Source organism: Endocarpon pusillum (assembly GCF_000464535.1).
Source record: "Endocarpon pusillum Z07020 unplaced genomic scaffold scaffold6762, whole genome shotgun sequence".
NCBI lineage: Eukaryota > Fungi > Ascomycota > Eurotiomycetes > Verrucariales > Verrucariaceae > Endocarpon > Endocarpon pusillum.
This window is the reverse complement of record NW_006916612.1, coordinates 6,352-23,396: the sequence shown is the minus strand read 5'-3', so window position 1 is coordinate 23,396 and position 17,045 is coordinate 6,352. Positions and strand designations below refer to the sequence as shown.

Sequence of the window (17,045 nt, the reverse complement as noted above, 5' to 3'; positions counted from 1 at the left end):
TCGTGTCGTGTCGTGTCGTGTCGAGTCTTCCGTCAGCAACCTTGCAAAAGAAAAAAGGCCCGGGAAGCGCAATATAAGTATAAGTAAAAGAAAGATCCACACCCATATGCCCGTTTCCCCTCTATTTTTTCCTCCAAACCATCAGCATCAGCATCGGAATGCATCTCCCTCCTCCACAACGCCATTAACCTGCCATGCCCAAAACCCCAAGAGATAGCGTCGCGAGTCGAATCACGAATCACGAATCACGGTTTGAAGAGCTGTTCCTTCCTGAACACCTTGGCGAAGCCGGCACAGATGAGCAGCTGCGCGACCAGCGCGGCCCAGAACCAAGCACTCCTTAACCCCTCGGTGCCCACCAGTCCGAAATTCGGGAACACGGGCCCGGGCCCCACGCGGTTGGGCGCGCTCGCTCGCGCCGCGATGGTCATGACGGACCCCAGCACCTGCGACGCACACAGGGCGGCGGCGACGTGGAAGCGGGTCAGGGTCTGCAGGAGGATCATGCCGAAGCCGATGCCCTGGAGGGCGGGCTGCGCGAGAGCAGCGCCCCCACCAGCGGCGTCTGCGGGAGGATGGGGATGTACAGCGCGATGCCGGAGGTCGACCAGAGCATCTGGCACCAGCGCGGCGCGCCCAGCGAGATGGCGAAGATGGGGATCAGCCACGCGTGCGCTTTGGAGAGTTTGCCCAGGATGGACAGGAGGAGGGTCCAGACGAGGACGAAGAATAGGAGGAGGAGCAGGATGATGGTCCAGCCTGGCGTGTGCTGGGAACTGTTGGCGGTCAGATATTAGCTCGCTTTCTGAGGAGAGGGTGGATTTCGGCCTACCTCCAGAGGAATTTCCAGTTGCGATTGTAGGTTGCGGAGAGGAAGTAGTTTTGTAGGATTACCATGACGAAGAACCACTGCGTCACAGTCAGATTGTTTTTATGACAGGCGGAGAGAAAGGGATAGGTGAGACTCACCAAAACGCTTTTCCGTCGGAAAAGGGATCGATAGAACGAAGGGACATTTCCGGGTTGGCGTCGGTAGTAATTAGGTAGTCCCAGGTAGAGAATTATCCCAACAGCCCACATCAATACCGCAATGGGGACAGTAATGGCCGTCACTGCTTTGCTCGAGAATGGAGGTCCACTATTATCGGATGCCGTGTTGAGCGTGGCACCCCAATACCAAAGAAATGCGACGTAGATCTGCTGGGTGCCTTGGATGACACAGGCTCTGAAGGCCCAGGTCTGTGCTGGAGTCCCACCTAGACAGTCTTGTTAGCATTGATTGGTGAGTTTGGAGAGCAATGCCGTTGCTTTACCTTCAGTGCCAAAGTTCAAAACAAAGTAAAGAGAGCCGCTGGCAGAGGCAACGGCATATAGTCCGGTTGCCACGTTGAAGACCCAGTTCGTGGCGGCCATGTTAGGCGCATATAGGCCCATACCAAGGACGAAAAACGCCAGTCCGTAGAAAGCAAAGGGAAGCGAGACGACATAGAGAGCTTTGACCCTCCGGAAGAGATACCACCAGATAACAGTGGCCACGATGTAGATGGCCGCAACGACATAGAGCTTTTCCGCAGCCTTACCATATTCGCCAGTCAGAATGGTAATCTGATAGGAGTTCGCAGCTACGATTTGGCCCTGGGACAGATTAGTCAAGCCGACAGAATCAGGTCAATCGGGGCAAGTGACTTACAAATGCCAACAGAAAGCAATACAACTGCCAATCACCAATCTTCTTCTGCAGGAGCCTCTTTATTCCGCTCGGTGCCTCATATTCTTCTCCGAGCAAGAATTCTGTGTCGCCTGCAGCTTCGAGTGTTGACTGACGTCCTTCCGAAGCGTGTTCAGCCGGTTCCGTACGCTCAGCACCTTTCCCCACTCTCTTGCATTTGACCTTGAGCCACTTGACAAGACCTGGAAGTGTTGTCGGTCGCGCAGTTTCGGGGTCCATGCCCAACTTGGCGCGGTGAAACCGCCCGAACCAGGCTTTCTCACTCTTCGTGAGGAATTCTTCGATACACAACCGACCCTCCGACGAACTCGCATCAAGCTTGTCGAGCTTTCGTGAAAAATTGTTATAAAACTCATTCTGCGAATCAGTAAAGGTGACATCCACTTTCTGAAGCTCAAAATCTTTCTTCTGGTCAACGATTGCGTTGTAGCTGAAGCGGTCGCGGTATTTCCTTGCCGGATCGGCAACACTTCCTTCAGTTGGTATCTCTGGTTGTGGTAGAGGAGGAGATGGCGGAGCGCTGGAAGATGCACCGAAGCGAAGCAGATTCCAAGAAGTGTTTCGTCGACTGAGTGGTGGGGATGGAGCCCGTGACGATTGTGGACTGGTTCTTCGAGACCCCCACAGGGGGCCAACTTCTACTTCATTGTCATCACCAAAATGGAAAGTGTTATCTGGTATGGCCAGAGCGCTGAGAGGAACACCCGAACTTGTAGCTCGATACCAAGTGCGAGATGCCGCTCTGGACGTTTGATGCTCTTGCCCTGATAGAGAAGCTGCTCCAAGGACGTGACTGTGAAGGCTTTGGTCGCTTCCAATGCGTGGGAGCGCTTCCAACGAAAGATTCACTGGTGTCAGCGCCCGGCCTGGCGGCACAGGGCCCAGGACTGGCGAGCCAGATCTGCCCAGAACGGGAGACTGGACTCTGCTGGGGAGTGTTGGTGTCGAGTGGCCACTTGCAGGAGGAGAAAAGGCTCGAAGAAGACTCTGGCTTAGGGAGCCATGTTCTTGTTGGTAGTGGTTGACGCGGATCGAGTTTGCTTGGAGCTTGTCGAGATCCTCGACCCATTGCTGGACCGGAAAGCGTTGCACCATTGCCCGAGCCCGCATCTTGGCCCGCGTTTCTTGATTAGAAGCCAGAGCACTCCTGATGGCTTGTTTGAACTGGTGGATCAGATGCGCCGAGGTCAAACTCTCCACAGTATACCACCATCCGGGCATGGATCCTAGGCCGCCGACCCTCGAACCCACGCCGAGTGCGCCCTTCCGTCCGAATTCGACAGCAACGAGACCGAAAGGTTCGTCGCGTGATGGTATCAGTGCGAACTCGGCACCGCTGAAGATACATGGCGGCAAGGCTGTAAATTCCGGCTTCGAGAATACTCGTCCGGGAAATCTCGCCACTAGTTTCTCCAGTTTGAGGGCGGCAAATTTTCCATAAAGGTCGATGACAGGTCCAACACAAATCAGCTGAGCTTTGGCATTCTCCTCGAGAACAGAAAAGAATACATCAGCGATGATGTCGATTCCTTTCTGCATAGACCATCGACCAACGAATACGAACAATTCGGCCTGGGTTTCGTTAGCCAGATCCAACCGTAGGTGAAATACGATGCATGGGAGGCAACATTCGTTCAGCATGAGGTTGAGGTGCAGTCTTGCGGAGATCGCGTCTGTGCAGAAAGGCCGGAAGAGGGTGATGAAGATCAAAAAAACTCACCTCAGGGTCTATCGTAAGGCCGGCCCATTCTTGGGCATGACATCGAAGTTCCCGTCTGCTGGCTTCCATAGCACTGTCAATCACAGCGGCCTCTTTCCTGCGTTTCGATGAGTCCATCTCGGCTGTATCTGCAGGGTCCGGATTTGCTAACGACCCAATCTTGGGCAAACTCCAGAAGATCGGATATCTCTGCTTTGAGCGTTTCCCATATTTACCAGAAACTCCGACAGCTCCAAAGCCTTTTTGGTGAATACGAAGGTAGCTTGCTGCTGCGTGAAGAAGATTAAAGACGCCACCAAATTGAATGTACCGTTCAATGGTGTCCTTGTCAAGGTTGAAGACACGGCAAACTTCGTCCATATCACCTTGAGTACCAAGCGACCACATACCTGAAGGCATATCAGCAAGGAAACGGCAAGTAGAAAACCAGCGAGAATGTCACTCACCTTGGAATTCTGCATTATGTAGAGACAAGCAGCACGGTACAACTCGAGGCAACAGGTATAACGGTGCTGCAGCTCCGTGGTAGTCGTTGATATGATAGAGGTCCGGATCAAAGCGTTCTATCGACAGAGCAATACATTGGTTCCAGGCAGAATAGAAAATGGCACTTTCGAGATCATCCATTCGAGCGGGATAAGGGTTTGCTTTGGTCTGCTTTCGAAAGATCGGAGCATCCAGGAGCACGAAGGTAATATTGCGGAGCATGTGGTACTGAACAGATATTTCGTACTTCTGCCCCAGGATAGTGACATCCATTGGGTAAGCCACTAGTCAACGGTCAGCAATGCTCAGGTAAGCCCAGTCGCGTATCCTGAACCAACTTACTGGCATCCGATGGATAGTCAATGCCTCCCACGCAGGGTACAACCCAGATTATGTCGTGGTGACTTAAGTGTTTGGCCATCAGCGAAGAAATCACTCCCAGCCCGCCGATTTTGATCTTGATCTCCCAATCTTCGATCTCATACTCCAGAGTAGCGATCAGCATTGTACGTCGGCTTTTGTTTGGGTCAGCAATTGCTGCACCAGCGGATGGGGTAATTGACGACGCCGCAACAACTTCTCGGGACTCGTTGAAATTGCTCGTGATGTTGTTGCGGAGCTTTCTCGGTTCGGGCTTCGGAGTGGGTTTCAGGAACGCAAGCATGCCGCTCTTCTCATCAATGCCGACGCGGTTGAACTTGACCTTGTAGAATATCGTCATGAAGATCCAAATCCCTAGCACAGCAGTGACGATCGGTACTAGAGCGAGCAAGACCGATACTGCGATCTGAATGGAGTATGAGCCCACAGGGGAGAAATGGTAACCATAGGTTCCATCGTTCACAGTGAGTCGATAGCCAATATAACCTCCTGGTGGAGGACGTGTGATGTTGACAAGGTTTCTGGCGAGACTGTCAGGAGGTACCCAGTCAAGGACATAGTCACCATCGACATCTCCTAAAGACTGGCTTTTGTCCGGTATCCCGTCAGGATTCATTCCCCAGACATTAAAGACCAAGGAGCTCGGAAAATCTGTCACCAGGTCGAAACTCCACAAGCCATCGGAATGCAGCTGCATTTCGCTTTCTAACCCGCCGTCGTAGCCGTACTGGTTGAAATCGCCTTGGACAAAGACATGTGGAAATCGGCGAGGAGGGAGGCCGTCTCGCTCCAGGTCAGCATGTTGGACGTGATCGCTGCTTCCGCTCTTCTGGCTCCAGTAGTGTACAATGACATGTTCACCCTCCCATTCTTGCTCTTCGGTGCCTGACCATGCGTGCGACTCTAGTGTAATGTTTTCTCCGGTATAATCAATCCACTTGCTGAAACTGCTACCCCAATTTCGTGAGTAGCGTATCTTGTCTGCGCCGGCTGCCCGTGGAGATATGTACAGTTGGCCAGGCTTTGGACCGCGATGAAGGAGGGTAGTCGTGTAATTTGCCAACTTCGTAAAAACCATTGGATTGTCGGACTGTCCAATACGGAACATGAAGCGGTCGACAGTGTTTGTGGAGAGCTTTCCATCTTCGGTACTTGCGTTGCGCACGGTCACGGTATGCACTCCATTGTAGACGTTCTCTACATTGGCACTGAAAATCCACGCAGTAGGTATTTCGCCAACGTAACGAGGCGGATCAGCATTGGCCAGGGTACAGTTGACGCTCCTTCTGTCCAAGCGAGCTTGCTGGCCACCTTGAGTGGTAGAATCAACTTCAATGCTGTCCGTGACAGAATCACAATTCATCTCGCTTGAGAAACGGATCTGTATAGGCACGGACTCCTGCTCTTCATACGCCACTGTGGAATTGAGACGCGCATCGTGGCTGGGAACGGTCTTCGTGATTGTAGGGCCTGGCGTGACCCACTTATCCTTCGGAACGAATGCCTTGTAATCCCATGCGACAGTTTCCAGTCGAGGCAAGCAACCATTGAACTCGGTAGAACCTTCAATGCCATACTTGATCACCGAGCTTTCGAGTGTATATTCCTCATAAGGGTAAAACAGATTTTTGATTGTCGTATCCGCCGGAAAGGCTGATATCAGAGCAAGCGACGTGTTTGGGCTTGAGCAGTCAAACTCGTAAGTCCTGCTCTTCTTTTCGTTCGAATAAAGCATCCAGATGCCCTGGTTCTCCTGACCGATCCCAGTGAAGTCTTGAACGCTTTCGCTGCGACCTCGATAGACGCTCCATAGACCATGTGGAGAAGGAATGCCTCCACTACCGGGAAGATAGATTTCGTATATCTTCTTGGAAAGGGTTGTCAGATTGTAACCATCATTCAAGACTGGATATTGCTGGCGTAGCTCAAACATTCTTTTCAATACGTTCCGCATAGGTTTCGCTGGGTCTCGGTGGTCCAAAGACACGCTGTCATCATGGCAACCGTATCCTGAGCTGTTAAAAGGCATATCAACGTAGACAGTCTCACCCAAACCATAACAGCCATGCAGCTGCCACGCACTAGACGAGCCCATCGGTTCTCTGCCAAAGACGTAGTCATTTGCGAGATTCTCCAGGACGTAAAACTCCTGCTCCTCTCCCCACAGTAGTAAGGGTACACCTGGCAATTCCAGCATGGTAACAAAGAGACCAAGTAGTTGCCGTTGTGTGCCATTTGCCAGAGCGGGCCATCGAAAGACGTCGTGGTTGGTCATTCCGAACATATGTCTGGGATCGAACTCTCCGGTATTGGCGTTGACCATATCATTGTGCGTGAGCATGAAATTCCATTGATCCACCCAGTCCACTCCTCTGGCGCCCCAAGGACTATCCAGACCGAGGAACCTGGTCATTGCTCCATAGATATCATAATGAAACGCTGCTCCGTCCAAGGCGCTCATTCCGAAGGGTCGGATAAAACTTGCGGGGTCGGTCTCATTACTGGAGAAAACTGAGTCTTCAATGTTTGCGAGTGCTTGGTCAGGTTGCTTTCCACGACCGTTGTAGACCGAAGCCAAGTTTGGGTCTCCGACCACCTCACCAACCACGAGAAAATTTTCCTTTCCATGTCTGCGAGCACATTGGCGTTGAAAATCGGCAAATTCCGCCATTGCGTCGACGGTGGTCTGCAGTGCCTTGTCCATGCGGAAGCCATCTATGTCGAACATGGCGATTTGCATGCATGACATAATCTTGATCTTTTCCAGAACATCAGGACGCCATTCTCGTAATCGATCCTGTACAGAAGCGAATTTCGACATGGAATTGATGTAACTTGGGTAAGCCCCCGTACCTTTGATATCGCCGTACTGGAAGGCGTTAGTGCTTATCTCCATCAATATCTTAGAGGCGCATCACCTGGTCAAACTCGCTGTCTTTACAACCAACCATCTGGTCCAAGATATCCTGCGTAAGAGGGAAGCCGTCTTGTCCCCAGATCCTTGGCCATCGACACGACGCATTCCAGTCGTTGCCGGGTTGGAAATCGTGATATCTCGTTCCGGTTTTCCACAAGTAGTCGTACTCCCGGAAGTTGAAGGGTGTGGTAGCGTTGACGTATTCATCGAAAGCGATAAGATCCCCCATGGTAGCCATAGTATTATCGAAGACGACATACATACCCCTGCGGTGTATTTCTGTGATAAGATTGCGCCAGTCCTCTATAGCACCGTGGTGACGATCCAAGAGGGTAAAATCCAATGGCCCAAAGCCATCACCTGACCATGGTCTATTGAGGAACGGACTTCCGACCATATAGAAAGCCTACACATCTTCGTTAGAATCCCCTCCGACACGAGAAGCGTCACAACTGACCTTGACCCCCAGGCCCTGGATGTAATCCAAATCATTCTGCAAGCCTTTGGTGTCTCCTCCGAATCTGAACTGGTTAGTGAGCCAATGATGCTCGAAGACTGTTCCATTTGCTTCATTGTTCGTCGGGTCTCCATCCAGATATCTGTCGATCGTGACGGCATAGAAAGGTATACGCCAGTTCTTCGGCGACGGATGGTAGGTATGATTATCCCACTCGCCCCAGTAATCTCTAGGGTGGTTAGCCGTTTCATTCTCGTTCAAATTATATCCAACATGATCTGGATGCCACCGCAATGCGCTGATGGCTGGCAGTGCAACAAGCAATACGATCACACGATTCCAGTACATCATTGAGGTGTCCTCATCGGGGATCTGGAGAAGGAAAAAGGAACAAAGATCTAGCGAAGGACGATGTAGTGAAGGACGATGAAGCGAGTGACGATGTAGCGAGTGACGGTTGAAGAATGGAAGGGAAATATCTTAGATATTAGAGGAGGCTTCCTTCGAACAACGAGGCGAGAGAACCGACAAGAGGCACGAGCACGACGTAGACATGGCCAAGCAGGTAAAATACGTACTGACCTCGAGTAACCTACATGCAGTCATAGTGGCGGAGGTGGAAGCCTACGACTCGCATCAACCAATTGTAGGTAAGCCAGAGATCTCTATACTTCCCGATATGGACAAGAATGGGTTCTCCAACCGAAAAGGAGAGATACCAAACTATGCCGACGCAACATGGCAATGTCCAAAATAAGGCGGCAATCAGATGGTAGATCACCAGGATGCGGTCTAGTGCTGTCTCTCTTCTGTCTTGGCCGCGACATCATCCGTACTAGTACGTAGGCAGTAGGTTATTTCGGGTACGTAGAAGTTCCTTTTCAACGAACCACTTCGCGCGGCTCAACGTTACGGCAATAGAGTTTGACCAGATTCAGGTGGCTGTTACCTTTGGCTGCCACCGAGCACAGGTACGCGAGGACGTCAAACACCGGTGAGGAACGGATCCGGTCATGTTCCGGAAAGCCATTTGCAGTGCTTGTGTCTTGTCGAGAGTGGATAACGCAGAGCTGTGAGTCTGTCCGTCAGTCTTGCTCCATGTGGCCATCATTCCAGATCCAGCGCATTAGATCCAGCTGCATGGCTGCACACTCGCCGCACATACAGACAGCCGCATACTACGTACATATACGGTAGTAATATGTACGTAGTATGTCTCTGCCTCGCCCACACCTGCATGGTGAGTTGCTTGATGAGGTCGCTATTCATGCGGATTTCTCGGGTGGAGCACGATAAGGCGTACTATGTAACGTCAGAGCGACGATCCGCTATCGCTGTTCCTGAAAAAACAACAGGGTGGATAATCTGAAACCTTGGCGACAGGGCTTCACAGCCGCGGAACCAATCTCACGGCCCAGCTAGGGACCAAAGAGGTTTGGCTCTCCAACCTTGTTCTGTCAACAAAGCCAACCCTGCCGATCATTATGCATCCCAACCTTTCTTCTCCGACAGGGTCGTGCGAAGACGATGCTGACCAATTGAGACAACCACTGCTCGATCCTGGTTCAGTTGTCCACTCGCCTGGTGGCAAGTTTGTCTCGAACCACTATGGATCCATGACAAGTTGCAGGTAGGCGGGGTGGGATACGTGGCGCTGGCATTGCGAACGAAGTCCTTGAACCACTCGCCTCGAGCAGGCGCGATCTTTATCAGATTGTTCGCTGGATCGTTTCCACACTTATGTGCAGAAGCGAGGTCCCTTTCATTTGGATCTCGGACATTCAGTAAGTAACGGCAGTGATTGGAGTCCGTGGATGCCGATTTCATCATAAGATCCCATTTCAACGTCACACTACAACCCCGCCACAAGACCCCACACGTCAATAAGATTCAGCAAATAAGTAATGTCTTGCAGGCCTCCAAGAATCACATATCGTAGTAGGGCGTGAACGAGAACCAAATCCGCCGCGGTAGTCTTAAACTGATGGACCCGGACTACCGCTGTGCAAATGATCGGACGCTGGGGCTTGCGAGCACCTTTTTCGTTATCGGTGCCGGCAAGAATGGGTTCCAGAACGCATGTTCTAGAGGCTGCTGTTCCCGCGCAGCTGGTGGTTCGATTACCAGAAGAATGGGATTTGTTGGAGCATAGATCCGCACCTGAGGGTGAGGGAGTATATGCAGTACCTGGACCACAAGTTTTGAGGTGGATGTCAGTTCGAGGCTGCTGGTGTCTTGATTGTCTACGTTTCTTTCATGGAGATCGCTCTTGATGTGGACCAAGTCCATGTTGACCGCTTCCGTGTCCTGCACAACAACATCGGTGACGTCTTGGCTGTGGTCGATAAGTCTCAAGTGCTTAATTCTCAGTGATCGTCTGATCTGGGTCGACATAGCTCTTTGTGCTTCGTGCCGCCGAACTGACCATTAACACTCTTCTCAGCATAATGTTTTAGTGGGCTGGACATCTAGCTGGTGTACTATAATCTCGTCCATATGACCTTGGGTGTGCTGATCAGTGAGTTGACTGGCCACGCCGTGATATCATTGCCGTGACCAATGATATCGTTCCTACAACAAGCGTTGGGCGGTTGGCCATGGTGCATTCACGTCAGATCACGAGTTTAGAGCCAGACTAAGATAAGACTAATACTAAGGTAAGCTAGTAGAAGAGACTAGAGTAGACTGACTAGACTGAAAGTTGAAATATGAATTTTGAATTTTTTTAAAAAGAAAATTCTGAATGGGAATTCAAGATAAAACCGAACAGAGACACAAGAGCAATCTGTTCTTCAGATTGCTCTCATATTAAGTCAGTATCAAAGGGCCTCGATCTTGATTTTTGATTTTTGATTTCTTGGGCGGCTTCGGTGGACCACCATCGGTCATGGCCTCAGTCAACACTACTACTACGAAGACGGGTCGAGCGACAGCAGCCGCCCGATCTTCTACACCTGAGGAAGAAAAAGGTGCAACGGCCTAATTTCGTTCCTCATTTCGTTGTTTCCGGCGATGGGAGGCAGTCGAAACCGAACCGCCTCAATCATGATAGGCCCTGCTGCCTAAATGAATTGACGCGTGCAGGGATCTCCGGCTATGTATGTACTATGTACTACGTACATTGACGTCTCGTTCAGTCTCATTGATAGGATCCTTGTTAGTCCCAGTGTCAAGACCGGCTAGTGCGTGGCGCCCTATTCCTGTGTCATCCTCATTCCCGCAATCGTTCTCATCATCGGCGTCATTGCTTCTACCCTTGATGGCCCTACGATTTGCTTCGTACCTTTCATGTCGACTCGGCTGCAGATATTTCTTGGCCTGTTCGTGTTCTTGAGGGTCCTACTAAGTAGTAGCCGAACCATTACCTTTTGCGAACCCTTTGGCGGTGCCCGTGATGTGGTCAAATGCAATGTCTGCCGCACAAGTGGATGATCTGACTCCTGCCTACTCCTATTACTGTGGGGGACACTCTCCGAGTGGCACCATCGTGATATGTAGTCTCTCCAAAAAAATATCATAGCCGATTTCTAGCTCAGCTATTGACTTATTTGTGAACTTCGGTTGTACTTAGAGTGTTAGCCAGGCTCGTTCCACAATGATGATTCAAACTCCTTGCGATTTGAGAGGGCTTTCCGTAAGCTATATGGATCTCTCCTCAATCCGTGGCTCGGATTCGATACGGAGTCGCCAGTCATGGGCCATAGGCTTGTGCCATCCGTAAAATCTCGGTTACATAAACTACCTCCTTGGGTCTGCCGGCCTTTCGTTCCTGCTGGTGAGCTAATGGAGATTGGCGTCCTTGGTCACGTACACTCTGTACTGACCGGTGTTGCGCGATGATATACGCGATTGATTCTCTTTTGCATCGCTCGAAGTCCCGCTCTTCTCCATGCATACGTAGCTAGCGTATCAAACAGTAGCCAAGATGACAATGTCGTTTGAATCCATGCTGACTGCATCTGCGGTCTTATAGCAATCGCTGCAAGGTTGGACTTTCATATGATTGGATGCACAGACCAGACCCTCAAAGAATTTGGTACCTAGAGACACACCGAACAATGCCTAAGTGCATTAGACCTGCAGCTTTCGGAGCTGATACCAAACTTACTTATTTATCTTGTATGAGGTACGAATTCAAGTAGCTGGAGGCATCTGTTCAGGCCCGTTGAAAGGGGGTTTATGTAATGGTTGTGGTGCTGAACCGAAGCGGCTATATATTGTATTAGGAGTGGTCCAATTATTGATGGAATTTCCAACAAGAGTCAAGGTCATTCGTGATTGAGGGTCCACAGAGGACACCGGCTGAGCTCTTCGCATGCTCATAACCCGTCACGCATGGTCTGTTTTGAATTGAACCAGAATGCCATGTGGGACTCGGAACTGTTTTCATGTAGAACCCACTGCCCACTGCAGGCAATGAAGCCATGTCATGGCTCGCAATGGAATGAACCTGATGAGTCATCTACCTTTTCTGTATCAGGACCTTCGCCGGAATTAGGGTAGTGGCTGACAGCGCCTGAGGTGGTATACTGCCAGACAGGAACAATTTAAATCTAGTCTTCAAGGCCAAGTAAGCGAGCCTAAAGAAAAGAGAGAACCCTCGGCAGATATGCCAGACTGGATTGCAGGAGATTTTAGACTCAAGAGTAGACATAGCATAGAGATTCCCGTTATGATTGGACAGCAGGCCAAGGGATAGCGGTTGATCTATGAAGCTGCACCTTCATACGAGATGGCCCACAACGTGGCGCGGAAGCAGCTGATTTATCGCACAATGGCTATATAAAACGTACACCGAACGAGTTTCGTGCCAGTTAAAAACCATGTCATCTCAATGTTGACAGTGCTGGTCTTCGTCGTTGTGCCCACGAACCATTGGCGGGCTTATCTAGGAGGACTGATCAATCAGGTGTAAACCCACCAGCGCTGTCCTTGTGGCGGAGTGGTTGAGGCACTTTTTTTGGGGTGGGGTTGGGATGGTCATGTAGTAACTCGTCCGTGAAGGTGGTTCCCAGCTGGCTAACGCTCGATCTCGACCTTTACTGCGCACGCACATCCCCAGATCTGGCTTTGAGACGGGCTTTTGATCATACCGCTCTGGTGCTATCCAGGGGCTGCATTTGTCAGGATGCCTAGATATGATTGATACTTCTAGCGTACTTTTCGGCAGGAAAGGCGGGATCAGCCTCCCTCAATGGCATTGAAAGTCTGCTTTGGTGTCTTAGATTTGAGTCACCAACATGGAATTTGGTGTTGAGGTGGTGCATATGCCGGAGGGTACGAATGTGGTCTGAAAGGCTCGAGTGAACGGCATGATCAGCCTCAGTGGCATTGGAAATCTGCTTTGGTATCTCAGATTTTAGTCGCCGAAATGAAAGTTGGTGTTGAGGTGGTGCATAATGCCGGAGGGTACGAAGGGTCTGAAAGGCTCGAGTGCACGGCATGATCATCATGCAGTGCGCTGCAACAGTTTTTTATCCAATTAGCTCGCGGATGTACATTTTTCGCCAGTTATGACTCGAACGCCGTCATAGCTTCGCTGCTTTCAGGAAATCTCACCGGACAAAAAATTTCTTGTTGAATCCGAAGTATGATTGTGATGAAACTTTACGGAGGTCAGTCAAGCGCTTGGGGGGACGAAATTTCCCACCCATCGCATTAAGTAGTACTACGGTATCTTGTCTCAGTGGGTCAGACTTGTCTATGGCTTGCGGCGCTAGCTTGAGAAGCCAATCAGAAAATTCAGAGAAATTTTCGTCTTCTGTGAAGACCTTTTTTCAGTGAATGCGGTTAGGCCATCCACTAAGGCTTAGTTGCCGTCTTAGATCGGAGCTAAAGAAGAGTCTGAAATCTGAGAAAATATACGGAGTAACTGTACATCAGGGTGTAAAAGGGTGCCAAATCAGGGACCCTTTTAACGCTGCTTTTGGCACCCTCTGCACCAACGCTAGACAGGGGACCTGACTTGGGGGTGCCGTTTTTTTGCAGAATTCCCCCTCACCCACCCAACTTTATTGTCGCCCTTAATCAGGTTATAACCTAATTTTGTTCTTTAGTATAGCAGAAATAACTCGATAGATCCGAATCCGTATATAAAAAGTTGCTCCCCTCTCTATCCCCTGTGTCACTGAATGTGGTACTGCCCTTAATAGGGTTTAGCGTTGCCGTAACTTTAAATCAATTAAAGTGGAAATAGTGCTATCAAAGCTTGGCATAAAGAACATCAAAATCTCAAATGCAACTTCTTGTTATTTAACTTCAAACTTCATCAATTCTGCACCAAACAGCTCAAATTTGTGTATAATTACTCTCAGCCCTTCTAAGCACTCTGATTTTACTATTTACGCGTTCAAACACAGAAAAAACCGCGTTTTTGAGCTATTTCCATCCATTTTCTCCTAAAATCCTTTAAATTTAACCAAAATTGCTCCAATTCGGCTCTGCATTCAATGGCTTATATTATTTAATCCGAAGGAAGTGCTCAGAGGCACTCAAATAAGCGCCCCCGAGCAGATACCCTTTCTTCAAGCGCTCTAAGCGCCGATTTCGCGGCTAAAAACGCTAATTCTCCTTAAAAAAGAGCATGAAAAGCGTCACAACTCCTTCAATTTCGCGTTTATAAGAAAGGAATTTCGTCAGAAACTAGAGATCATCTGTCCGGTCAGAATGAATCTACTCCGAGCCTGATTAAATATCAAACGCACAAGATATGGCCACATATCTCTGTGAATATCCCTCTTTGATTGTAATTTTATTCTACTCCCTCTCTGATAGCTGCCTAAAACAATTCTCGAGAGCCCTTGGCCTCTCTATTATTAATAGCACTTAATAGGACTTAAAAAGCTTCTTAAATGCCTCAAAATAGATCCAAAATCAACTAAATAATTATATAAGTAAGTATTTTGCTATATATATACATTATATATGTTGAACGGGTATACAGATTAGGAACAGCTATCGACACTATCAACGGTCACTTCTTGCATGCAGAGTGAGATCACAGTGCATCTGCACGTCAAGTGCAGATCCTGCTAGCGCACGGATCACGTGGTATTTCCTGTGCTGGTGGCACAGGAAATCCTGCACTATACCTGATTAGGAATAACCTGATCAGGCAATATTTGGCTGTACATGTACAGCCAAATATTGCCTGATCAGGTTATTCCTAATCAGGTATAGTGCAGGATTTCCTGTGCCACCAGCACAGGAAATACCACGTGATCCGTGCGCTAGCAGGATCTGCACTTGACGTGCAGATGCACTGTGATCTCACTCTGCATGCAAGAAGTGACCGTTGATAGTGTCGATAGCTGTTCCTAATCTGTATACCCGTTCAACATATATAATGTATATATATAGCAAAATACTTACTTATATAATTATTTAGTTGATTTTGGATCTATTTTGAGGCATTTAAGAAGCTTTTTAAGTCCTATTAAGTGCTATTAATAATAGAGAGGCCAAGACGCTGCCAATTATAGACTTTTGATCTATCTTGTCGCTAGTATAGTCTGCATCAGAATATCCTACTAAAGACAGGGTTTCTAGTCTATATCAGATTCTTATATCCTTTGTTAAGCGCAAGTATCTCAAAAGATGCTTTACTGCAGATTTATAACGCTTCGTTAGATCTAATATAAACTAGGCGAGTTTTATTATTATAAATGTAATATTTAGTCTTGTATTTGACATTATATATATAATGCTTCTGACATACTTCTAGTATTAGTGTGTATCTACTTATTTGTCCTTGTCTAATAGTAAAGCTAGAGCGTTATATCTATTAATTAGTATCTTAATTAGTCTATACTTGTCCTCTTTTATTTAAAGTTCTGATATTATTTTCTTAATATAGGTTAATTAGTCCAGATATAGAGTCCTCTGCTAGTAATCACGAGTTACTCTTATACTAAGGATCCTTTTAATCTCTCTTAGATCCTTAATCTTAAAGATACGAGTAAAGTCTTTCTTGAATTCGATTATATTAGAGAGTTATTAAGAAATAATCGCCAAGTCGTCCACTTAAGTACTAATGATTATTTCTTTATTATTTATAAAGATACACAGGTTAGAAGGAGATGGTTTAAAGCTAAGTTTTAATAGGCTAGCTACTATATAGTTATATTAATCCCTAGCGGCTTGTTTTAGACTATATAAACTTTTTAACACATGCAGAGCTATTTTATTTAGTATGTTGACTCTATTAGGGGGTGACATATATATTATCTCTGTATTAGTAGATTCTGTAAATGCATTATTAACATCTATTTGGTAGTATTCCAAGTTCTTCACTATTATAATTGCTAGCAACACCCTTAAGGAGTTTATACATATTATTAGGGCAAAGGTTTCTTTATAATTAATACCGTATCTTTACGAGAAACCCTAAGCCATAAGTCTGGCTTTAAATTAGTCTACTCCCTTATTCTCTATATACTTAATATCAAATACTTATTTGCTTATAATAATGTTAGATCCTACAAGAGGGACAACTTGCTTCTAAGTCCTGTTTACTTATAATACTGTAAGTTCTTACTTAATTACATTAGTCTAGTCTGCATTAAAAATAGGATCTAAGATTGCCTGTTTATACGTTATTAGAATTAGGATCTTCTGCTAATATACTATATATATTCTTATAATTTTTTGATTCTGTAATTTGTAATATTTATTATTATTATTATCTTGACTTCGCTTACTTATCACTTATAGTCTTATCTTAGTAAGTCTATTTATTTACTATTAAAGACCTAGTTTTGTAGTATCCTTTTTTATTTTTATTATAATAATCTCCTTATCTTTTTAGCTACTTAGCATTAAAGGAACTTTAATTAATATCTTAATAAGTGTCTTTACTAATAAATTAATTTCCTTTATTATTAGTATAAGAGATTCCTAGTTATTTAAGTTAACTATATATAATATAGTTAGATTTAGTTTAGTATCTTAATTAATAATAGGCTCCTTTTGAGGTTATTCTTATAGTGTATAATCTAGTAAAGAATTAAGGGTCTCTCTTATACAAAAATTAATAGTTTTACTCTTTTAGAATTCATTAAATATTATAACTAAGAAACAAGTTACATATCTAAGATCTAGTGTATAAATATAAAACTGCTTTATTATATTCTCTTTATATCTTATAAATACTCTTATATAGCTATAGTCTATTAGCTTATCTTGTCTCCTTAATGCTAGCAGCAACTTTAGATTTACATATAAATAATACTTGTATCCCCAGATCTAGATATAATTAATTAAGAGTTTTGTCCTAGTCCAGGCTTCCTCAGGGGTGATTCTTTATCTATCTATCTCTAGGCTAACTATAGTCTAATTACAAATGTATGCCTTAGTC

At 47.0% G+C, this 17,045-nt stretch overlaps 1 protein-coding gene across 1 annotated transcript; it reads right to left on the bottom strand.

The window, feature by feature from the left end:
- Positions 1-245: 245 nt before the first annotated feature.
- EPUS_08063 (uncharacterized protein) lies at positions 246-8,038 on the bottom strand (the record flags this gene model as incomplete). The annotated part of the gene is made up of 10 exons (XM_007807238.1): positions 246-759; positions 833-909; positions 970-1,256; positions 1,314-1,635; positions 1,691-3,301; positions 3,450-3,838; positions 3,896-4,219; positions 4,278-7,185; positions 7,265-7,639; positions 7,691-8,038. The coding sequence occupies 10 exons, from the start codon at positions 8,036-8,038 to the stop codon at positions 246-248; spliced, it is 7,155 nt and encodes a 2,384-aa protein (XP_007805429.1).
- Between the last annotated feature and the right edge of the window lie 9,007 nt (positions 8,039-17,045).